At 45.1% G+C, this 23534-nt stretch overlaps 1 protein-coding gene across 3 annotated transcripts in view; it reads right to left on the bottom strand.

Annotated features, from left to right (window-relative positions):
- Nucleotides 1-1133: 1133 nt before the first annotated feature.
- Nucleotides 1134-23534, bottom strand: part of POMGNT1 (protein O-linked mannose N-acetylglucosaminyltransferase 1 (beta 1,2-)) — a 31566-nt gene continuing 9165 nt past the window's right edge. For all 3 annotated transcript variants that reach the window (XM_044441503.1, XM_044441495.1, XM_044441512.1), the window contains exons 3-22: nucleotides 22843-22948; nucleotides 20832-20947; nucleotides 19884-19949; nucleotides 18818-18931; nucleotides 17094-17211; nucleotides 15979-16077; nucleotides 15487-15614; nucleotides 14782-14852; nucleotides 13607-13682; nucleotides 13405-13488; nucleotides 12655-12696; nucleotides 12158-12216; nucleotides 11377-11449; nucleotides 11067-11195; nucleotides 9750-9875; nucleotides 8897-8961; nucleotides 8539-8583; nucleotides 7751-7886; nucleotides 7296-7405; nucleotides 1134-6500 (exon numbers count right to left, since the gene is read on the bottom strand). In XM_044441503.1, the coding sequence (XP_044297438.1) occupies nucleotides 6407-6500; nucleotides 7296-7405; nucleotides 7751-7886; nucleotides 8539-8583; nucleotides 8897-8961; nucleotides 9750-9875; nucleotides 11067-11195; nucleotides 11377-11449; nucleotides 12158-12216; nucleotides 12655-12696; nucleotides 13405-13488; nucleotides 13607-13682; nucleotides 14782-14852; nucleotides 15487-15614; nucleotides 15979-16077; nucleotides 17094-17211; nucleotides 18818-18931; nucleotides 19884-19949; nucleotides 20832-20947; nucleotides 22843-22948 (1857 nt within the window). In that variant the 3' untranslated portion in view covers nucleotides 1134-6406. The remainder of the gene's footprint in view (nucleotides 6501-7295; nucleotides 7406-7750; nucleotides 7887-8538; nucleotides 8584-8896; nucleotides 8962-9749; nucleotides 9876-11066; nucleotides 11196-11376; nucleotides 11450-12157; nucleotides 12217-12654; nucleotides 12697-13404; nucleotides 13489-13606; nucleotides 13683-14781; nucleotides 14853-15486; nucleotides 15615-15978; nucleotides 16078-17093; nucleotides 17212-18817; nucleotides 18932-19883; nucleotides 19950-20831; nucleotides 20948-22842; nucleotides 22949-23534) is intronic.

Below are 23534 nucleotides of genomic sequence, written 5' to 3'. Positions count from 1 at the left end.
ATGAACATTAGCACAAGTGAAACACAATCCTCATTCACCCATAACCCCCCTCCCCCATTCTGCCAGTGAATGGACAATACAGTGAAGGATCCCGGAGAAGCTGCAAAACACAAACAGAATGCATATTTGCATCTCTGGAAGGTAGCATAAGCCCTCTTGAAAGTCTGGGATCTGGGCAAGCGCTGTAGCCCAGGTCATCCTTATTTCAGTGGGACAGTGACAGATGATCCAGTAGGCATATGGTCTCTTCTCTTTAGCCATGCAAACAGGAAGAGGAAAATCAATGTATAGGCACACACACGCACACACACATTGCTGAAAGCAAAATGATGTTATGGCCTGTAAGCCAGTACTGCTTAAGACTGAATACACACTTATATTCACTACCTCTACTGCATTCATAGTCAGGTAACTCACAAAACAGAGAGACAGCTATTTTTTCCTGGCCTACTTTCCATGGCCAAACATCTGGCAGGTACCAGGTTGGGGAAGCCTGATGAGCTAGCCTGTAACGTTTTTTGTTAACCACATGTGAACTTGTAAGGGTGTGCCATGCTTACCTTCTCCCTTCTCTTCAGAAGCCATCAGCCAGAGACCATCAAAAGTGGAATGGACGTTTCCTACTTTGAAGGCACAATGCTAATCCAGGCCAATGGAGGGAACATTTTTGGAGTGGAGAACTGCAGCGGTCCCAGTGCACCCCTTTGGAGGCTATATGGACAGGTCTGGTGGGTGATTGCTGGGGTCGTTGCTTTGTGAAACCTAAATGCAGTTCATTTCTGGCCATCCACATACTTTATGATACAGCTGGCCATGCTGACTGCAAGTATGACAGAGCAATTTAAGTGGAAAAGGGGTGGCCTGCTTCCTGTTCACATGTGCTTACTGGTGACTGCTTAATACAGCTTAGCCTGGCCAGACTTTGCCTCAAGAGGGCCATCCTCTCTCTGTAAACTAGCAGAGAGTTTATTTGGGCCCATGGACCCTCTGAACACACAATGCAAGGATAAACAGAGCAACAAAGATGTTGATACAGCAAGGGGCAATTCTGTTTTAAAGCTATAGAAAGAAGATATGTGGTCTTTCATTCGTGGTGCAAGATGTTCACATGCACAGAAACATGGAAAAGGATATGCAACAACTTATCCCACCTTTATTTCTGGAACACACGTACATACACTCAAGACAACTGGATCCCAAAAAGCAGCCAACCCTACTGCATGCAGACCCTGCTCCCACCCCAGCTGCATGCAAGAAAGGACTCCTGCCAATGATCTCAAGGAGCACACAGCCCAGGAAGCTATTCCGTTCTTTGCTTAAGTATAAAAAGGGCTGCACTAAAAGGGGGAGGGGGAGATAAAGGAGAGAGAGCAAAGAACAAGTGGAAACCAAAAGGCAGCAAGAACTGTTAAGTCTGTTCCTGACAGCATCTTTTAAACAGGATAGTTACATCAGGCTGAACCAGCTGCCACTGCGGAGCCCAGTGTACCATACCAGAATCAGGGACTGTAGGGAATGGCAGACTAGGAGTATAATCCCATGTGTGTTTATACTGAAAAAGTCCTACAGCCTTCTGCATTCCCCAGCCAGCCATGCTGGAGGTTGTGGGATCTTTTTCTGCCTAAACAGGCATAGGAATGAACCTCTGCATTCCAGTATTGTGCTCTGCAATGATAGCTTGGCTAACAGAAACATATAGGAAGTGGCACAGCAATTAGATAACTTGATCAGAAGCTTCCACACTGTCCTAGGTAACTGTATGTCCAGATCATGCTAGCACCTCAAAGACAGAACTCATTTTATCTTCCTTTCATTTAAAATTAAAATCCAAAAGCAGCTGTCATTCAGGTTTGAAAAATTCACAGGTAAGCCCCTACTAATCCTTGGTCTTGCTTGGATTAAATGAAGCACATCTCATTAAGGATTCTGTCTCCAACAGCAAAATGAAGACGACTTTTGGCCAAATTACACTACAAGGGAATAGTAGTCAATGAAATTTTAAATGCCATTTTCTGCATAGCTCACAAATAATGAGGTAAGGGGTATGTGATCCCTGGATTTCTTTGCAAAGTTTGGCAAGGGTAGTAAGAGGTTATCTTTATTAATGGGATGCAATAATGTATTTGGTTCATTTTCAAATGGGAATTGGAGGCTGAATGGAAAGTCAGCCAGTTTTATTCCATTTGGTTCGTGCTTAAAGCCCATTTCCAAGTATGGTTACTCAAAGCCCCACTCACGTCAGTGGCATTTATGAGAATGAGCATGCATAGGTTGCCAGTGCAATCCAGAGAGAGGCATGCTTGGTCCGCTGGAAACCAATCCCAGTTAGGTGCAAACCCCCCGCTTGTCCATTTCAGCAGTGCTTTGTGTTGAAAGATGCCTTCCATGGAAGTCAAAACCTCCACTAATTTAAATGGAGCTGGACTGTACCTTAACAATGAAAGTATTTTAGATTCTGTCTTTCCAAACCTCAGTTTGAAAGCATCATACAAATATTCCTACAAGGAACCTTATGAAGATGCACTTTTGGCAAGAGAAAAAATCTAAGGTTAACACAAGGAAAACTGACTAACAGATATAAAATATTGCTGAAATTTTCTTGCACCCCCTGTCCCATCAATTGCCCTAAACTACTTGGCAGGGACATTTTTTTCCAGAGCAAGTAGCTTCTTGGTCATTTGCTCTAACTGTTCTTTGAGATATCAGTACATTAAAGACAGCAAAAAGTTTTCTGTATTCATTTGCAAAACTAAATTGCCTGTTTTGACTGAGAGGAATAGTTATCTCAAACCAAGATCTCAAATAGTCAAATTTTCACAATGTTTGCATACATTTGCACATCCTGGAAGATGATGTTTCCATGGTACCTCTGATGCCACCATCACTATAAGGTCTTTTGCATCTGGTCAAGCAGGGAAGGACTTGTGCCTATTTGTTAATGTCATAAGATGTAGGCAAGCAAAGAGTAGAGGACTTTTCTGATCATTGATTGTCACTATGATAAAACAGCTGTATAAAGTGACCTGATTTTTCACACTTGATGAGCAAGAATTGAAAAGCAAACATAAACTGCCCCTCTCGAAATCCACAGATGAAGTGTGTAGGTGGCATACACTGTTCATCAGAGATTTAGGAGGCAATGGCCTTTAGAGCTTTAGGAAGGAAGAACATACGACAAAACATTTTCAGTATGCAGAAGCCTTGAATTCCTGAGGATTCCCCCTGCCCTCAACTCTGAAATGCACTCTTCTCTCTCTTTCCTGTGGAAGCTTTTCGAGACTGCAGAGCTCTATCTGAAATAAACTCAGCTTTTGTAAATGAGTAAGATGCACAGAGCTCCTAACACAAACTGTCACATAAGAAGCCTTTAGGTCCTCTGGTGATGATGATTAGATGCTTCAACTCTTTATATTCAACCAAGGAACAAGCCAGCTTAAAAGCCCTAACTATTCTGGGTATCAAACATGGAAGGAAAGGAAATGCTGTGTTTTTCTACAGGAGTGGCAGGTTTCTCAGACTTAGGCTGAGAAGTTGTTCCATCCTCAAAAGCCTAAGAGTGGCATATGATTGCAATGCGATGGTGTACCTGTCGCCACCCCCTCCCCCCCAAAAAGGATGTCTCATATTGTTTTGCCACAAAATGACAAATGCACTGATAGTTTCAGAATGAGAGCCTTTTCGTATGCCAGCAAAAAGGCAAGAATTTTTATCAGGCCACTATGCATTGTGTAACAAAAAGCTTTGCTGTGTGAGTTCGTCTGCCTAAAAGCTGCACACGATAAACTTCTGCCAAAGCTTGCTGAGCTACATTTCCTGAGCATCTCCCCTCCACTTTACAGCACTTGCCTCAACTTGGGGCCCTTCAGATGTTAAGAACGAGAGCTCCCAGCATTCTTGACCATTGGCCATGCTGGCTGGGGCTGCAGAGAGCTGAAGTCTGAAACACCTGCAAGGCCCAAGGCTGAGAAGGGCCATGAGAGAGAGAGACTATGGGGAAATGGGGAGCCTTTCTTTTCCAAATGTGTACAGCAGCCCTAGGTTTCATCCTCTGTGTACTTGGGAGAGTGACAGGGGAGTGGCCACAGACAGTCTGAAGGCCAGCTATTAACAAAGCGGCAGCACAAGCTTTTCTTCCCAGGTGTGTGCTGCTGTGTTCTCTCTCTGGGCCACACTCATCCAGAGGTGGGAGGACAGCCCCCTGTATTGCATACGTCAATCCAGGCCAACAGCAAGGGCCACGGGAGGCAGAAATACTGCATAGTCTGCCCTCTCCCTTCCAAATGAGATTGTGCAGCTGCTGCAGCACTCTGTAACTATCACCAGTTCACATCCAGGTGACTTGGCTGGCACTGCTGTCCATCTGACTCAAGCAATGGCTCCATCCAGGACCCCAACAATCCTCTGTGGTCTCCAGCTCATGTATGGACAAAAACAGAGTGAGTCCGTTTGCTTTTTTAAGTTCAAGCTTGCCCGTGTGAAGCAAGACATTCACAATTTGAGAGAGAAACCTAGCTGAGGGAGAGAGGTGGACAAGAATGGTGTCTTGCTGATGGGACTCACAGCTGCTTTTTTTCTCAGATAAACTACTGTGCTCTCTACCTTCTTGCCCTGCTTCCTCTCCATGCAACCTCCCTTCTTGTCCTTAAAGATTCCCAGATGGCATCAGCCAACTCTTCTATGCATCTGATTAGTGTGGAGGTGGAGAGTAAGGAAAAAGAAGAGGAACCACAACCTACCTAACCATCGAAGTGGCAGCACTCCTTTTCATTGACACATTCGATTGAAAGTTACATTCTATCTGGACCCAAGGCCCCTCCTCACCTTATAAGGCACAGGATGTGGAAGAGGAAAACACAATTCCCTCTTTATCCCTGAATTGCTGACCTTCCTCTGCTCTCTGCCAGCTCCACCCAGTTGCAGAAGGACTCTTATCATCAAATCCTCCCCGAGGGCATTCAACACTTCCCAGCCTGGCTCTGCCCAAAATCTGTAAGATTGCAACCCTAATAATCCCCAATCAGATGGCTGGGGCATTACAAAGTTATAGTCCCATACAACAGAAGGCCACCAGGTTGGGAAAGGTTGGCATAGAAGCTCCTGTAGCTCTTCCTTCTGAGCAAAGTGCTTCAGCCACTGGGGCCTCAACAGAAGAGGACCAGCTTAAAATGTGGTAGAACAAGACCCAGGTCCTGTCAGCAACACAGGAGGCAGGGCAGGAGCGAGCTTCTCTGGCAGGCATGGCCTAGTTTGCTGGTACAAACAGCCTGTCATGGGGAGCTGCTGCCCCAGCTCTCCCCACAGGAGACCAGGTGGGGGACAATGTCATTCCTGGGCTTGGGTTTGTGAGCCTACAGCAGCCTTCTTTCAAAAGGAGCGGCAGAATTAAGGTCTGGTTCACTCCATCTCTACCGTAATGAGCCAGCAAACACAAAGGCCTCCTAGGCTAAAACACCCTCAACTCAAGGCACTTTTTGCACCCACTTGACTCTTTATGGGGCTTTGTAGAAGATGTGCTGCAGCTATAGAACAGCAGCACTACCGAGCACTGCGCTCTAGTCTGGCTCTCGGTGAAAGTTTCAGCCAAAAAGCGTGGCCTTCAAACCAGGGGAACCCACAGGGAGGCCACCAAAGCTGGGATTACCTTCTTGCATGGTAATCCCTATCAACTGGGAGGAGGGGTGGGCAGAAAGGAGGGAGAGAACTCTGAGCCCAGCCATCCAGGATTAGTCCACAGTACTGATACATGCAGTTCATTTGTGGGTTGCATCCTTCTTTCCAGCAAGCCAAGCCATATCCAAGCTTCCATCTCTGGCACAACACCATCTGTTGTTTGCAGGTGCACCGTCTGCTCTGCAGCTGTTTGGCAGGCCATGGTGGGGTTAGTTCCTGTCCGAAGAGTGGCCCCCACATGCTTTCAAGGGATTAGATTCTCACTGGAATAACCCATTTGAAAAACACCAGAAGTATAAAAGAGAGCAACAGCCTTTGGAAGGATGCTGACTGACACACACAGTTAATAAATAAAAAGTGAGTCCTCAAGTAGTGGTGTGGGAACAGCTCCTCAAGGAAACCAACCTGTTTCCTACAGCTCCTGCTGGCTCAGTCCCCAATTTGGGGAAAGGGTGGCCACAATTAGTATTAAAAGCGTCAGTGTTAAAAAATGAAACATTCACATGGTTGCAGCGGCTTACAAAAATATTAAAAGGTGCCTGCTCATGACTTCCCAGGGCAACATATCCACTCAGCAGCGGCCTCAGGGCAGGGGGCAGCTCCCTTTTGCCTTGCCCTGTTCCCAAGTCCTTTGGAGAAAAGAGCAGCACGCGGATCTCACGGAGCTCCAAGGCTTCCTGTGCCCCTCTTCCCAACAGGCTGGGAAGGTGATATGGAAAGCATTCCAGGCCCTGTTTCACGTTTGCTCTGCTCCAGCGACGGCTCCCACAGCCTCATCCTTAGCTTGGGGCTCCATGTATATTGGGGTGACTGAAGAGGGTTTCTTGATTCTAGGAGAAAAATGAGAGGAGTGGATGAATTAGGACTTCAGGCACAGGAAGGGGAAGCTGAAGCTCAGCTGCAGCTGAATGGATGGAGGAAAAAGACAGGGTACGGACTTCTATCAAACTAGCCGAGTTGTCCCAAGGTGTTCTGCCTCTTCAGCCCAAGGGCTGAATACAGTTCTGCAGAAGCTCTCATGGGCTGCAGTCCAGTGATGGGGTGCCAAAGGCAAAAGGGAAGGAGCCAAAAATACCGGCTTGTTTTTGCTTGAAACTCTTACTGCCAGAAATTAAGCCTTCAGAAAGACTGGAATGGGGGAAAAGGCTGTAGGAAAATTGGAAAACGAAGTAATTAGCAGGGGAAAGCAGCTAGGGCCAGGGAGAGGGCCTAGCCATCTCAAGGTGGTTCTAATCCTATGGCCATCTCTTTCCTGGTTTAACTGCTTCCCTGGCCACAGCCATCTCCTTCATAGCCAACTGATTCAATAGCCATCATGAAACGGGATGGGTCCCTGTGTAGCACTCTTGCCACTAAGAACCTCTTGCCAAGTTCTTCAAAACAACCGTTGGTTAAGGAGGAGGGGAAAGAGGCATGAGAGAGTTAAGCCCACATGGAAAGAGACTAAGGTTCAACCAGCTGCTGGAAGACATTTCTCCATGGCTCTGTCTAGAGCTGATTTGACTGCTAGCTGAAGAAATGTTGGAGTAACACCAGGAGAGAAGTTGTCCGAAGTACGAAGTACACAGTACCAAAATCTGATGGCAAAGGCAAGTCTTATGCAGCTATAGGGGAAAGATACTTACGAATATGGAGAGGCAGGGACTCCTACTACCAGGAAGTGATTCTTTTTCCGAAAGAGACGCCATAGCCCTTTGTGATTCCCACGGACATCCAGATCCCAGATATGGAGGCACTAAGAACAGTGTGGGGAAAGGACAGTTTGTGAACAACCTCCTAGCAAGACCAGAAAAACCATGGGACTGAAGCTCTACAATCTAAGCAGACTGGGCCTCCTCCAAGCCATTTTCTGCACTCACATTGAATTCAGGCATAGCTTAGCACTACAGGAAGGTGATCAACTTGGGGCCTGCCAGGTGTTTGAGCCTACAACTTTCACCAGCCCTAGCCTGACTTAATAATGGTGATTTGTAGACCAAAACATTTGGCAGACCCCTAGTTGTCCCCTCTACACTTTGGCAAATCTCTCTCTCCCACATCTGTGCAGTCTCTGTCACAGGTTGGTTCAGAGGAAAGTTACCTTGGCAAGCTGAGTCCATGTGGTGAAATCTCCTTCTTGCTCCATCTTGATGTACATCACATATATCTTCCCTTCTGTGTCTGGTACAAAGGAATCTTCACAGGGGTTTTTGCTATGATCCAGAACTTCTGCCTCACTGAGGAAGGAGTGAAAACAAACCAAACACAGTGGGGAAAGGCAAAGAAGATAGGAAAGAAATTAAGAACATACAAACATAAAGGCAATTTTATATTTTGATGTGCCTAAAAGACCTTATTGTACAAATAGTATAAATAAAGTAAGATCCATGTGAGAGAGCCTACTATTTTCCATTGTTCAAACTTTGTAGATCAGCTCAAACTGTTATGGTTATTCTTCTGATTATGTCCACTCCAATGAGCAATTGATGAGAAATTTCCACCACCTGACAATTGCAGTCCAAAACCTCTATACACTTTATCATGATATCTAAGAGAAGCCACCTAGTCCCCATTTTTAGAAATCAGGTTCAGCACTGAGATACAACTTTATCAAGTTTTGTTCACCAGTGATTCATTTCCTTTTTATATAGACATCAGGTCCAAACCTCTGACTAGCAACAGCAATCAAGTATAGTCTTTGTATGCACAGCACGCTAGCAAAATTCATGAACAAAGACATAACAACGGAGCCTTCTGCTGATCCATACAGCATTCTACAAGCATTCATCTGTAGCAGCTCCAAACTGTTCTTGCTCCCTTCCAGCCTTTGCAAAATTGTATCTCTTATTTTATCCCAGCAAGTGTGTGATTTCCTAACATGCAAGTTACCTGAGCAGCCGATGGATTTCAATCTCGTATGCATCTTTCTTTAAGCTGTGTGGCAGAAAGAGGAAATCAGTTAGAAGAAACGGGCCTCTATTCCCTCTCTCCAAAATTAAAGAGGGTGCAGAGGATAGTATCTCTGCAAATGCAACTTGCTGGTAGAGAAGTAGCACAAAACTACAAATGTCTTTTAATTATTGACCTGTAAAAAGTATATACCATCCCATTCACCTGCTGTAATTATTAACCTGCCCTCCTACACATGCCATCATCATTTTGAGGGGGCTCTGGTGTGGCCAGGTGATCAGAGCTGAACAGGAAAGCCATGTGCCCATGTCTGAAGAAGCAGCTCTGCTGCACTCACCTCTCCACATTCTTAAGTTGTACATTGGGAACAGTGTTGAACTTGTGCTTTTTGAAATAGGCTTCCTAGAGAGAGAAGAGGACAAATGTCTTTAGGGGTCATCAATCATCACCTTTAGCTCTATTTCCACATTAGCGAGTGCATCTGGACTACCAGAACTGCCAAGAAAACACTTCCCAGGAAGAACTGCAGCAGTGGGACAATTTGATCTGCTGCATGGAAATGGCCATCAGAGAAGAGCCTTTTAACATGCGGCCTTTTGGTACAGTGAATAAATTGCTGTATTTACTTTACTAGTGCCACTGAGTTAGACAGGTACATCAAAAATCAAACTAGTGGCCAAGTCAATGTAAGACAGATGACTTTCTTTGCTGGGTCAGGTCAAGGGTGATTTAGTCCAGACCTCTCTCTCCAGATTCCTCTGGGTGCTCACAAGTCAGTGATTTGACCTTCCTCTGTTCTGTCCCCAGAATATGGTATTCAGTGGCACATTTCACCAGGACATAGAGGTTCCATGTACTTATTCTGGTACATGAATGCCTTCCTAGTTACAGCAATGGCTAACATGCACAGATTAAAAGCATCTAGCTTGTTTCTTCAAGCTTAAGTTGCCTATGGGAAATGTAGGGTTTTCTGAAAAGCTGGAGAGGCACGAGGAACTCAACAGCCAGACCATACATTTTATCTAATCATGCTCCCTCAAAAAGCACCCAAAGGTCACGAGGAAAGTTGAGAGCACAGTCAAGAGTTCCAGATGTAGAAGGAAGGAAGCAGTGGCAGCAGCTGCCAGGTGGAAGGGCTGGGGCCTGCTGCTGCTGCTGCTGCTGCGATAGGGTCTGCTTGGCCTACTCACATGGAAGTAGCCGTTCATGTTAAGACCAACAATGCCAAAGTGGTACGAACGTGAGACATCCGGGATGAGGCATTCGCGGCCTTTGCGCTGCTCTGGCATTCGCATCCACATGTCCCAGTCCCAGAGCTGAGGGGAGAAAGCACAGATGAGTGGAGTCCAGTTCTGATTGGCCTATTTTTCTACAGACTACAAGCCCATTCAAGCCGCTCAAAGCCCAACAGAGCAAAAATCATCCCAACCCAAATCCCACAAGTGGAGTCCATTGGTTCCTTCCCAGTTTTGCAAATGGGTTATGACAAAGCTGTTCTGGGGCCCAAAGTGTGCCATTAATATACACACACTTTGGTTCCCAAATAGGAAGTGGGGAAGTGTGGTTGACGTTTCTTCCCAGCACCTCCCCACTCACCCTGACATCTTCTGAATGGAATTCAGCCCTTGGGCCAAAAAGGCTCAACACCCCGGCTCTCAGTTTCCCCTCATCTGACAGCCTTCAATCTGCCCTCAGTATAGTGTGATATTTAGTAAGTAGATTCAATTTTACTGGTAGAATTTTGATTTATGGTGGCAAATTGGCAGGATTTCTGACTTCCGATTATTTAACAATGACTACAGCAAGATGCTGCCACACACAGTGAGTTATACTACATGAAGCTTATGCAACAACACAAGGAAATATATTCAACAACTTGAAAGCACACACATCCAAATGCAGCTTATGCAGGTTCCTTATTATAGAGTCCCTGGCTTCCTCACTTCCTTCACTGAGTCCAAACAACTGATGCCTCCTAAGCAAATCAGAAGCAAAGCACTAGTTTGCCCGTGTGAGATGCCTCTCATATATGGCCACGGTCCCTTTGGCTGCAGAACCACCATACAGATGCACTGCAGCAAGATGGCTCTTGCTAAAAGAGCATGCAGTCCTGGCAGAAAAACTCCTCTACTTTTAAATTTAAAAAATGCTACCAATTTTCACACATCAAAAATCCAAAAACATTCAAGGGCCCAAAAAACATTTCAGTATTGACATTTTTTTCTCCCTGTACCTTCTAGTCAACTTCACCAGATAGGAAAAAATGCTTAGAGACATTTCATAACCACTTAAAAACTGGATGTTTAAATGTTGCTTTCAGAGGTTTGTTTGTCTTCAGTACTGCCCGCTCCCATGAAGCGTTTATCAAGAACAAGGAAGAAGAAAATAATGAAATCTAGTGCCAGGTGGAACCTACATTTCCAGTGCTACAAGAACAGATACCATGGTGATGTTTATGGCTATTCAAGGGCAATATTCTTGAGAGGACCATCTGAGAGGACACTGACCTTCTCTGGTGCTGGCCATTTGGGCTCCAACTCATCCTTGTAAAGAGTTTTCCTCAGCACCCAGCCCAAGCCTGGCATGGTCTCCACACGATACAGGAGAGAGGGGTCCTCAGCTGTGTGCTCATAACCCTAAGTGCCCAGAAAGAAACATTCAAGAAATCTTCTCAAACATACGGAGTATTATGAAGTCCTCCATCCTGATTCTTGGTGGGAAGGAGAAGGGTCAGAATTCACAGTTGGGCATATGATGGACATGCAAGATCAGTGTGAGAGTAAGAAGGGATAACAAACAACGAGAGCAAACACCCACCTGGTCATTCCAGGCCGAGATGCAGTACAAACTATCATCTTCCTCCAGCAAATAGATGGCCTGGCTTAGGAAGCTGAAAGGGATAAGACAGAACAGTTGAACGGCACATTGTTCATTTCCAGCCTTCCTCAACATGGTGTCCTCCAGATGTTTGGGGTTTTCAAGCTCCATCAGCCCCAGCTGATCATCAGGAATGCTGGGAGCCCCAGCCCACAACACGAACCACTATATTCATGATCATTGCCAAGACCATGTCAAATGGATGGTGTACATGACCCCAAATGATATTCTGCTTGGGCATGAGGACGTTATTTTCTAATATACATAACTATATACCTCACCCTTCAATGTAAAAGCATTTTGTGGTCGTTTATGAGCTGGTCTGAGTTAGGAAAATCAGAAGCAGCAGTACACTGAGTCCATCTAGTTCAGTATTGTCCACACTGACTGGCAGGGGCTGTTGAGGCTTCTGACAGGAGTTTTGCAAGCCCTGCCTGCACATGCTGGGGACCTAACCTGGGACCTGATGAATGGGAACTATTTGCTGCACCACTGAGCATATAGCTGCATCCTGGAGTTATTCATCCTGCCCGCTGGAATTCTTTCTAATGGGCTCTCATCGTCACAGTTTTTCAACATCCTTAGAGTCAGTTGCAGCACATTAATGAGAAATTAATTTGGTCATTCTAAGGATAAACAGGACCCAGCTCGGGCTTCTTGTGGGCAACACAAGATAGGTCAGGGGACACATGGGGCTTAGCATAATGGGGTCAGCTCATACCTGAAGAAATCAATGGAGATGTCCAAGTCCTCCTCCAGCACCACAGCAAATTTGGCATCCTACAAAGAGGCAAAGCAAATAAAGTGAATGACATGACCAAGGCCAGTGCGCTCCAAGGTTCAGAGGCAATCACCAAGCCGTGTGGGCATTTGAAGGAAGCAGACAGTCCTAGCAACAGTCCTATCTCAGCTTAAATCTTGAACAAAGCATGAAGATATCAGTTTTCCAGCACTGCATAATCGTGAGTTACCAAAGGCCTTTCAATAGAGGCTGCCTGCCTTTGTGCATGCCTCTTGCTGTTTGCTAGGTTTAACAAAAAGAGCTCTGTAACTTTAGGCTCCGCTATCCCTGACCATTAGCATAATTATGTCAGCTGGTAGAAAACACTCCCCAGTGATTTCATGGAAGGACACAGTCAAAAAGAGAGAACTGTAAATCTGACTGAATATGGCTGAGAATGGGTAAGGAAGGAACTTTTTTGAGGGAGTACTACATACCGGATGCAAGTTGAATGTTGCAGTCAGACTGGCCTTGTAGTGCTGTGAGGGGAAAAATATAAGCTATTAGAAAGGCAGGAAGCATGTTTTGTGCCTACCAGATCAGTGATTACTTTACAAAGCATGCAAATCACACATCCTTATTCCCACCTAAAATCTAACCTGAAAAAAGAGCATGTTGTCATTATTACACTTAGGAATTGCAGCAGGAGTTGTGTGGCTGGCTTGTGTCCAGAGTCTCGCTGGGTATATGAGTCAAGTCAAGACAAACAGAGCCACTCCTGCATCTTCCTCATGAGCTGAGATTTGCATGCTTGAGTCAGAGGTCATGTGGCTTCACTGCCCTTAAGCACAATTAAGTGGGGCAATTCACTCAACAAGATGGATTCTGCCATAAAGAACTCTGGGAAACTGGCTGGAAAAGAAGGGGGGGGAACAAGCCACAGTAAGCCTGGTTGTCTGTTGGGAGCCTCAAGGGTTGCTCCACACAGTGTAGCTTATTCACAGGATGGCTTACAGCGTCATATGCATATGGCCACTTTATGTTTTCCTTTTATTTCTTACTCCTTGACACATGTACTTGGTGCTGTTAAACTCTCTTATCACTCACTTGCAAGTACACTGCCACCAAGGTGCTTGTGCATGCTCTCTCCTTCTGGGGGTAGAATCCTGAGCCTAAGCCTTGTGACTGCTGCCACTACAATGCATAGGCATGGTTTCTAAGGGGTGACAAAAACACAGCCCTCTCACCTGGGAAACTCTGGCATTTTTAATACTGATGGGGGTGTGCTGGATTCCCTTTAGGCCAAATAATTCTACCACATCCATAGGCTCCTGGAAAACAAAAAAGGTAACATGTAAAGTCATGCTTGGCACATGACACATTCACAACCTTTTGGACTCCACCAACCAGTTAAGAACAACACAATAGGATTGGGGTTCATAAGCTTGCCTCATAATACCCATCAATGAAGACTGTTATCATCTGAGGATTGACCCCTTGTGCTGACAGCAGAGACCGCAGCATCCTACAGGAGAGACGGCAACGGATTAGCTCACTGCGAATCACAGGAAATCTACTGTTAATCATAGAAACCATGAGCTGGGGATGATGAGGGCTGTAGTCCAACACATCTGCAAGCTGGGGGACCAAGCTGGGGGACCCTGACATAAATATTGTTATGATTCCTCTTCATTTTAAGTGTCATGTGTAGCAACTGTTGTTGATTCTCTAATGATCTTCCTCTCTGTACAGTTTGGAGAAACTAAAGTAATTTTTAGTTATATGAAGTTATATATTGTGGTTTATACAAATAAGAAATATCAGACTGGGAGGGCATGTGTATGAATGGCTCCATGAAACATCCTGCGTACAGGAAACAGCATGTCAAGAACTGTCTGAATCCTGTATGCAGGTTAACCAGCTGGTTTCTTTGCAGGTTTTCTGCTACAAATTATCTGAGTGGTGGTAGCCAGTGGAAAACTGAGCACTTAACATAATTCCAGGAAGATCAACAGTAGGTCACTCCAGACTAAGGAACTAGACTGACTTGAGCAAGGAAAGGAAGTACCTCCAATATGGGGCATACTTTGTATCAGCTTTCCCCAACTTAGTTCCCCTACAGATGAGTTGGATTCCCAGCGTTCCCCAGCCAAGAAGCTGGACAGCAGGTGGGGGAAAGCTGCCTCACACCATTATTTGCATTAGAAGGAAGCCTCCAAGACAGCAGAAGAAGGTGATTTGGTGGGCAGTGATCATGGCATGCACAGACAATGTTTTCCTTTGCAAGCTGAGGTAGGGCAGCTATTATACACCTCAAAACGTAAAAGCTGTGGTTATTGGGACTGTGAGATGGAGGGGGATATCAAGCAATCAGCTCCGTGCCTTAGACTGTCTTGGTTTTTTCCTTTCTTGCCCCCTTTATGCATGGAGGAAAGATGGAGATGCATGCTTGTGAGCTCTCCAAGAGGTTGGAGGGTCTTCTGAGAAGAATGGCCACATAAATTGGGAATGTGGGGCTCTTTTCCAAGAAGAGATGCGTAGAGGGAAGAAGATGGATTATCCATTCCTGGCTGCAAGAAACTACACCACCCTGCCAGTGGGGACAAGCCCATCCCAAGTCTCACCTGTACAAGTAGTTGGGTCTGTTCCCTGCAATGACGGCAACAGGTACATCAAAAACCTTGTTGTCCTTGAGCTAAAAGAGAAAGGAAGGCCATGAGGAGTTTCAGGGGGAAACAACTGAAACTCATGCTGTCTTCCCACCTACAGCCCTGGCTTGCTCTAGAACATGTGTGTGGGGAAGGAAAGGAACAGTTTACAGATGTTCTTGCACATGGCAGTGGCAGGCACCAATTAAGCACTTCCCCAAAGTCCTCTTCAGCATTCTCAGGAAAAGCAACCATCTTCTTGCCTATCAGATGCGCTTTTTAAATTGAATAGCCTAGAACTGGGGAAAGACCCCCACTCAACACACCATAGGTTCAGTTTTGTTTCTCTTATTTGAAGCTCAGGCAAGCAGAGTCTGAGGAGAAATGACATCATGCATCTTTGAGGACTGGACGCAAGACAGAAGAGAAGCTAGGCAAGAGCTGGGCAGGGCAAGATATGGGCAGAAGAAGAGCACTGCCAAGAGCTGCAGCACCCGGGCACTGATGCAAGAGGAGTCTCCCCTTCCCCAAAAAGCACACAGGAGTGGTTCAGCCATTTGGGCCAAGTCTAGTGCTCCCCATGGTTGCTCAGCTATGCGGAGAACTGGAGGGAGGCTTTTGCACATTCTCATTAACTATCTTCCTGGCAGAAATTGGGAGCCCTCACTAAGATGTACTCACTGGATCAGGATTGAACTCTATAGGGGTGGGATCCTTGCAACTGCAGACGCTGCCATAACCTTCCACCTTACTACAGAAGCGTTTCCTCCTTCGGTTCAGCTCTGTATCAGGCCAGTGGCATTCTGCATCTGTGGGCATATGAGAGAGAGCAAGACAGACAACATTAAAGTGACTTATTTCACTGCTCTTCAGTCTACAGGATGGGCTTTCTTGTCTTTTCTCCCTCGAATCTATGACACAGAGTGTATTGCTTGGGTGCCATGAAACTTCAAGAGCAGAACTGCTTATCAGCTGAGATCTAATGACTCTAATTTGATTTCCTGATCTGCTTTTGTCCCCCAGTTGTCCACTGCAGGATTCACAGCAGGTGACAACCTTTTCTGAACCTTACCTTGGCTCTAGATTTACTGGTCCATTATGGTCCTGTGATTCTGCTCTTAATCAGGCCTTTTAGAATGGCAGCCCTTCCCACAAAGAGCCAGCAGAATGTACCTTCCACAGAGGTTAGCTGGACTTCAGTTTTCAGCAAGACTGGCTCGCCCCATGACGACAGCACCGGAGACTTGGCATGTTTCTCACCATAGACCTCACCTGCAAAGAAGGTGATACACCAGGTTAAGAGCAGTCAATGATTCTCTTATTCTTCCCTATTCCTGCCTGCTGCATCAACCCAGAAAGATCCATCACACTCAGAAAGGAAATCAAACCAAGCCTGGCTTTTTTCTGAATATCTTTGCTTCTCAAGCAATAGAAGAATGATAAGCAAAACAGCCTTCTAGGTTGCACAATTTTGAAGTGAGGAGGAGGCAGAACTTCCCATTTTGGAGAAGCTTTTAGGGGCCACATTCCAGTGGTGGGCTGGGCTGAAAGTGAAAGGGGGGGTTGGCCCAAAATATTAATATATATTGGGTTTAAGTGAGCCTTTTCAATCTGTTTTAGAATGGGGAAAAAACTGCACAAAACCCAGGAAACCACCAAATGTCCAGTGAGATCTAGTGTGGCACAATAGTTAGTCCTGGACTGGGACCTGGCAGACCAGGCTTTTAGTCCTGGCTATGAAGGGCACTGGGGACCTTTGGGCCAGTCTCTTGCTCTCAGCCTAGCCTACCTAACAGGGTTGTTGTGAGGATAAAATGAGAGGAAAAGGAGGATTATGTCAGATTCCCTGCAGGAGAGGGTAGGATGGAAGTATAATTAATGCATAATGACAGTAGGTGGTTGGGAAAAGGGACACAGTCCCCTGAGGAACTTTGAAGGGTCAGACTGGGACCCCGAGTGCACAGCGTTTGGGCCATGGGATTTCTGCATCCTTCCTGAGAGGATGAGCTGCCCCTGCTTTGAACCGCTGCATTGCAGATAGTGTGCCAGCAGCAGAACATTTCTCCTCCTTACAGTACGGATGTAGAACCCTGCACCTGTCCCACATGAGTGGGTCAGAACAACGTTCAGATACCATCAGGAAAGGAAGACAGAGAATAGACTACACAGTTAGAAAAGTGCCTCATCAGCCTTGCCTTTTCCTTAAAAAGAAAAGCCACTAGCCCACCAGAAACCCTCTTTTGTCCCACGTATTCCCCCGGGGAGTTGTGCCAGACCCAGCTCCTGACCTCCTTTCTTTCCCACAAAGGTCCACATGTCCCTCCAGCTGAGGGAAGCTGCAACCTGGCTCCCCAAGCTCTTCAGGAGATTCTTGGCTGTGTCTTTGAGGTGGAAAGAGCCCTCATCCTGAAAAGGAACAAACCCCCCAATGTTATTTACACGCAGCATCGTTCTAGTTTTGGGAACAATCTTAACTGTGTCCAGGAGCAGAATGAGCCTGCAACTTTTGCTGAGTTGGTCAGAAAGATTACTTTATTCATTTATTCAATTTCAAGAGAGCGGAAGCTCTTTGGGCAGTTACTGATAAACTCATAGCAGGTTTGATTTGTATATTCAGAAAACTATATGCAAAAAATTCCAGAGTTTTTGAGCGTATCCTGGAGTATGTTTCTAAGGCACAATCCAGAACAAAGTCCTACAACTCCCAGCATGAGCCAGCTGGCTGGGACAGACTAAGAGGTGTAAAACCATTTCTCTAAGCATGCATAGGACTGCATCCTTAATGCATTTTAATCTTCTTTATAAACCACTTAGATACATTGTTAAAATATAGTAAGTATAATATATGTCCATTAAATACCAACACATGATTATGATATATGACATATACACACAAGCATGAGTCTGCAAGAAGCATTCAGCTTGGACGCAGCAAAAATATAGCAGCACTTCATGCCATCCCAAGTGCTTCTACGCTAGGACAGTATAGGCAATCCAAACCTTGGTCTAATTTTGCAGGCTGGGGGAGACTGAGGGTCAGGGTCGAAAAAGGAAGAGGAAAGCGATTTGGCAAGAGCGGCCTGCCCTTTCTCCAGCAGCCTGGTGAACAGGAAAGAAGATGGAGAGGGAAAGGAAGTGAGCGGGGAAAAGAGGGCGGTTGTGCCCCGCACAACTAGAAACAAGGAGAAGCACTTGTTTCTGGAAGCCAGATCAGGAGAGCTCAAGTAAGAGAGTGCTACCAATCTGCCCCGATCCAGGACTGAGCGTTTCTGCTCATTTCAGCACTTCCTATAGGCGGTGTTTAAATCTTCATGGTGCAAGTAGCGGGTCCCACCTGTGGAATGGAATAGGTGGGAGGGGCCACTTGTGCAACTGAATTGGCAGGAAGGGCTACTTGTGGTGTGCCCCTGTTGGATACTGCCCAATAAGGATGATTCTGCAGCTGGAAGCCAGGCTAGATGGAATTTTTTGGCTAAACCGGACCTTCAGCGTCATTTCCTTTTTTCTTTGTCGCCTCCTGCTTTCTAAGCAGCATCACAAAGGTTGCTGGGTTAATATTAGGTTGAACTTACTATGGCAGTCACTTGGTTTCCACTGCTCATAACAAACTTTATTTTCATGGTTAAAATAAATGTGTAGGTACTTGGCATTTCTTTGGGCTTAAAAAGTTCTCAAACATTTTTTAAAAAACTAATCGTTTAAATAAGTAATAAATTTAAGCCTTAACCTTTATTTGGGATTTTGGTGTTCTGCATTTCAACTTATGATGACCTAACCAGGCTGAAGCACAGAGAATTTAGGCTAAACAATAGCATCCATAAATCAAGTCCATAATATTTTTTCCTACAGACTGATCAGGACTGGTAAACAGGACTGGTAAGCAGCGACATAGTTAGATGGGAGGAAGCAGAGTTAGTTTTTGTATTGGTTTAAAAGAAAATGGGAAAATCCACTGAACACATCACCACTGTCTATATCCATGAGAGGAGTCATGATTCTATATTTCACCTACCTTAATGGTGAAAATAAGGATGCGGCCTCTGGCAACCATGTTGAGGAAGAGAACCATGGCTTCATCCTCATGTGGAGAGTAGGTGTCAAAAACCCGCTTTGCCATCACATGACCCTATTGAGAAAAATTGCATCAGAACAGGAGTGCAGAACCTCAGGCCTGGGGCTCACCCAGGGGCAAATCCAGGTTTCTCAGAAGGCCACAGCCCTTCAGTGAAGACCCACCAGAACTTGAACTGAGACCTCCAAGCCACTCGTGCTCCTTCAGTTGAGTCTGCTAAGCAGCAGAAGGTGGGCAGGAAGCCTGCATTTTGGCATTTGTATGTTTCCCCAGTGTAGCACCACTGGGAGAATGGTGGATATATCAAAATGAGAGTTGACTAACAGATTTTCATCAAGAATTGCAATAGAAGTGCTGCTTTTTCCCATGGTGTTGCCAGAAGTAAGTCCCTCAGATAGGTGAGGACACCTATCCTCAGAGGTGGCCTTTATCCTTTAGCCAAGGCCCTTTCACAGCCTTGGCTAAAGACATATCAGTTTTGCTGATCTGTTCCACCTATATTTCACAGATTGTCACGATCCTTCTGTTCTATAGTCCTTTCATTGGCAAAATCAGATTTTGCGTACAACCATTTTGTTAGTCCACAAAAGCATACTAGTGGCAGTCAGTGTTAGTGCTAACGCACACTTGTGCAAACCTTCTCAAAGTTAAAAACTGTCCACAAGTCTGTGGAATCCATGAGTCTAAAAAGTGGCTCCATTATAGAAGTCCCAGACTAGATTCATAAAAATCTGAACTGATTTGAATCAGTTCCAAATTTGTCTGACATGCCTGGCTTTGGCCAAGACATAACAAAAACCAACAATGGTCTGTACATATAAGAAAGTTGCTGAAACCCCTTCTGCATTTCTAAGGTTCCCCCGGTATTCTAGCTCCAAGTCCAGAAAGGTGAACTCTAGAACCCACTACTGGGTTCTGGTGAATGTGTAAAATCACTTTATGATAAGAAGAAATAGGTTGCCCTCCTTTAGCATGACAATACTGATTCCCTGACCAAACCACTTACCGTAGCCTGATTTAAGACGATCACATGGATGCCTCTGCCTTGCTCCCGGGCTTCATCTTCCAAAACCTGTACTATGATAAAAGCAACCACGATAATACTCCATCCTGCTACACACTGCCACAATTTATGTAGGTGCAGACAGTTCCTTCTAAGAATATCCCTCAACAGTTGCTAAAGTTCTGTAATAAAGCATTCATCAGAAAACTAGCTGCTTATCACTGCCTTCCTTGAGTAAGGAAACAACCAGCCCATAGCTAGTTGTTCACAACAAAGAAATTGTGAACTAAGATGCAAGAGCACTATCAGGGGACTGCGCGCATGTGTTTTTAGAGAAACAAAAAGCTGGTGAAACTTAACTGCAAATAATGCTATTACCAGGTTGCAATTCCAAACACACTTAAGGAATGATCCTATAGTCCCTAGACATTGCCGGTGGTGGGGACAGTGAAAGGATAGTTTTGATTCCTAGCTCCTAGAGCAGAGACAGCACTCTGACAACTGAGCTGGAAAGAACCATGCCAGAGGCTTTCTAAGGCTGGGAAGGAATACAAAGGGCGTAGGCAGGGGAGGTGTCCGGGGCAAGCAGGATATGATATAACCCGAAGACAGTACAGCCTCCTTCCATCCCCCTTGGGCATGTGGCCCACAAGTGGAATTCAGACCAGACAGGTGACCACTCCTCCCACTCTGCACTGGATGTTTGTGGGCCTCCAAGTTCAGGGACTTATGGGCATTGCCACAGGACTCTACCCTTACAAGAGAGCAACTAAGGGTACTGAATGCAGCAGCACTAACTTCTGAATAAACAGATACAGGATTCTGCTTTAAAACAGGCAGGCTGTCTCCATTTCAGAAGGACGGTGTGCTTTTCTCCAGAGCAGAAGACATGAACATTTGCCAAGGCCCTCTTAGTGCATTTTCTGTTCTAGCTCTTCCACTGGCCCTCACCGTTGTCCCATCCACTGCCACGTACACCTTGGAGCGGCTGGAGTACACCTCAATATCCAGAACTTTCCTACTATTGACAGGCCGGCGTGGAATCTCAAGGTTCTGCAAGCCTTCATCTGCGGAAAGAGAGAAAGAACACCACTGTATATCCCACTCTCAAAAGGCTTTGGTCAATGGGCCTTTTGGACAGTGCCTTTTGGGTGGCAATACCCACCTGGAACCACCCCAGAACATTTTCAGGCAGGCAACAAACACATCTTCATCTCAGCTGGCTATTAATAGTCTATGACATCAGATTAAAGGTTTTAACTCTACTCTCCTTGATTTTAAAGCTCCTATTTGCATTTGGTTAATTTTTAAGGATGCAATCCTATATATGTTTAGGCAGGAAAAAACCCGACAACAAAAAAGTTTTGGTTGGAGCATGCTGAGAATTGAAGGGCCTTTTTCCCCTAAACATGCCCAGAATTGCACCCTTAAGCTTGGGTTTAAGTTTTGTTGACTTGCTTTTACGGTTGAAAGATGGTTTCAACTGTTTTTTTATATATAAATAGATCAAATACACACACACATGCAAATGTATAATTTTATATATAATACATAATTCTAATAATATAAAATTAGATATTATAGCATATACTATACTTAATTATAACTGCCTTCTTGGTGATTGCGCACCATGTCTGGAATGGGCTTCCCGGAGAGGAATGCCTGGCATCATCATTGTTATCACTTCAGTACCAGGCGAAGTCATACCTTTTCTCCAGCTATTTTAAAAGTTGATTTTAGCAGACCCTTTTCCTGTCTTATAGTTATATCTTAATTTAAAATTATTTATTTAAAAGTGTTTATGCAGTGATTTTAATTTGTTGTATTTTCTCTCCTTGTATTTTTGGATTTTAATGTTAATGTTTTATTGTTATAAATTTTTAAAGTGTCATGTTGTTTTAAGTGTTTTATAAATCACTCAGAGAGCCCAAGTGTGGGCTAATGGAGCAGCATATGAATTGAAATAACAAACAAACAAACATAATATAATATAAATAAAACATTCCTATTCTAATAGAAGTATTATAAGCAACCATTATCATCACAAAGCACAGGGAACACAGGTTTTTCATGTTAGCCTCTACTTGAGGTTTTTCCATCTCCATTTTAAAGATTTTGCAATATAAACAGGAACGCTTAAGAGCATTCTCTGCTTTCCCTATTTTATCCATGATTTTAGAGATCCTGGATAATACCCTGGATGGGGCTGATGATCTGGCAGGTATAATTAATTTGTCACACACAGCCTAGGGAAGACACTGGGTGCATTCACATGTCATATCAACCTACCCTGGTAATAAACCACACTGTGTTAGAACATAAGAAAAGCCATGCTGGAACATATCAAAGGTCCATCTAGTCCAGCACTCTGTACACATGGTAGCAAACCATATGCCCATAGGATTGATCCCTCAAGCAGGATGGGTGCAAGACCTCCTCCTTCCCAAGCTCCTCAGCAACTGGTGTATGCAGGCATGCCACCTCGGGTAAAGGAGGTACCACACAGCCAGCAAGGCTAGGAGCCATTGAGAGCTTCCTCTCTCATTCTGTGAACAACCCACAGTGTGCCTGACAGCCAATTAAGTTCATTGTGGATTGTTAGCCCCTCCCTCTCACTCAGTCCTCCCGTGGGTATCCCAGGGGAGACTGTCTCAGGACCAACCTGACTCCATCATCTCCCTGCCATGAAGGAAGAGGACACACTGAAGGGCTGTCAAAACAGGGATTGTGAAAGCTGGCTGGTGTGGTGTGGTGTGATGGGGTGTGGTGGTCAGAGAGTTGGACTCACAGTGGGGAGGGACTTTGGGGACACTTGTGAAGCAGCTGGCATTGGCAAGTGTCGAAGCACTCTTGCCAAGAACAGCAAGAGGTTGCAAAATATACTTTTTCTGATGCCCCACAAGATGCTCAGCTAAAACACACACTCTGCTTCCATCATCCAGCTGCAAGAATTTGAACTCACCATAATCCTGAGCAGATTCCTCCTCTAAACTGGCTGCTCTTCTAGTGTCCAAGATTAACTTTATGTTCACTATGACAGTCACCAGCAAGAAGAGGATAGCCCCCATCTGCAAGGCAAAAGCCTCCATCAGGTCATGAAAACACAGTGCAGTAGAAATGCAATGCTTCAACTCATTCCTTTTTTTGAAAATGCTGCAAGCTGAATGATATGCAGGACACAAAGGTAAAGATGTAGCATTAACAGCAGATGAAGAGCCTCTGGGCACCCTTTTCCTGTCCCATTCGCCTCCTCCTTCACTGGTGAAACTGTCTCTACTACTTCCATTCACATCCATAGGACCTAGTCTCTTCTGTAAAATTTTGCCTTGTATTTATAGGTGAGCAGTTTAAAAATGGAAGACATCTTCCCTTCCCTCTGCATTTACTCCATTTCCCCATTTCCAAAGCCTCCCATTTTTCCAGTATGTAGCCAGCCATTATTCATATCCCTTTAGGACTGAACTGCTGATACTTGGAGATGGAAATCAGTTCAGGATCAATCTCATGACATGACACAGATGTTACCTGCCCTCCCACGTTGGATAATAGTAATGTGATCAAGGGACACACAACTCTTTAAATGAACTTCATTCAGGAGAGCAGAGTGGCATGCCATAGGGAGAATGTGAAATGTTAGCAACAAAATACGCAGGT

The sequence above is a fragment of the Varanus komodoensis genome, unplaced genomic scaffold, assembly GCF_004798865.1.
Source record: "Varanus komodoensis strain SLA01 unplaced genomic scaffold, ASM479886v1 scaffold1, whole genome shotgun sequence".
NCBI classification, from domain to species: Eukaryota; Metazoa; Chordata; class Lepidosauria; order Squamata; family Varanidae; genus Varanus; species Varanus komodoensis.
The sequence above is the reverse complement of the archived record's forward strand: the minus strand, read 5'-3'. Positions and strand labels throughout refer to the sequence as shown.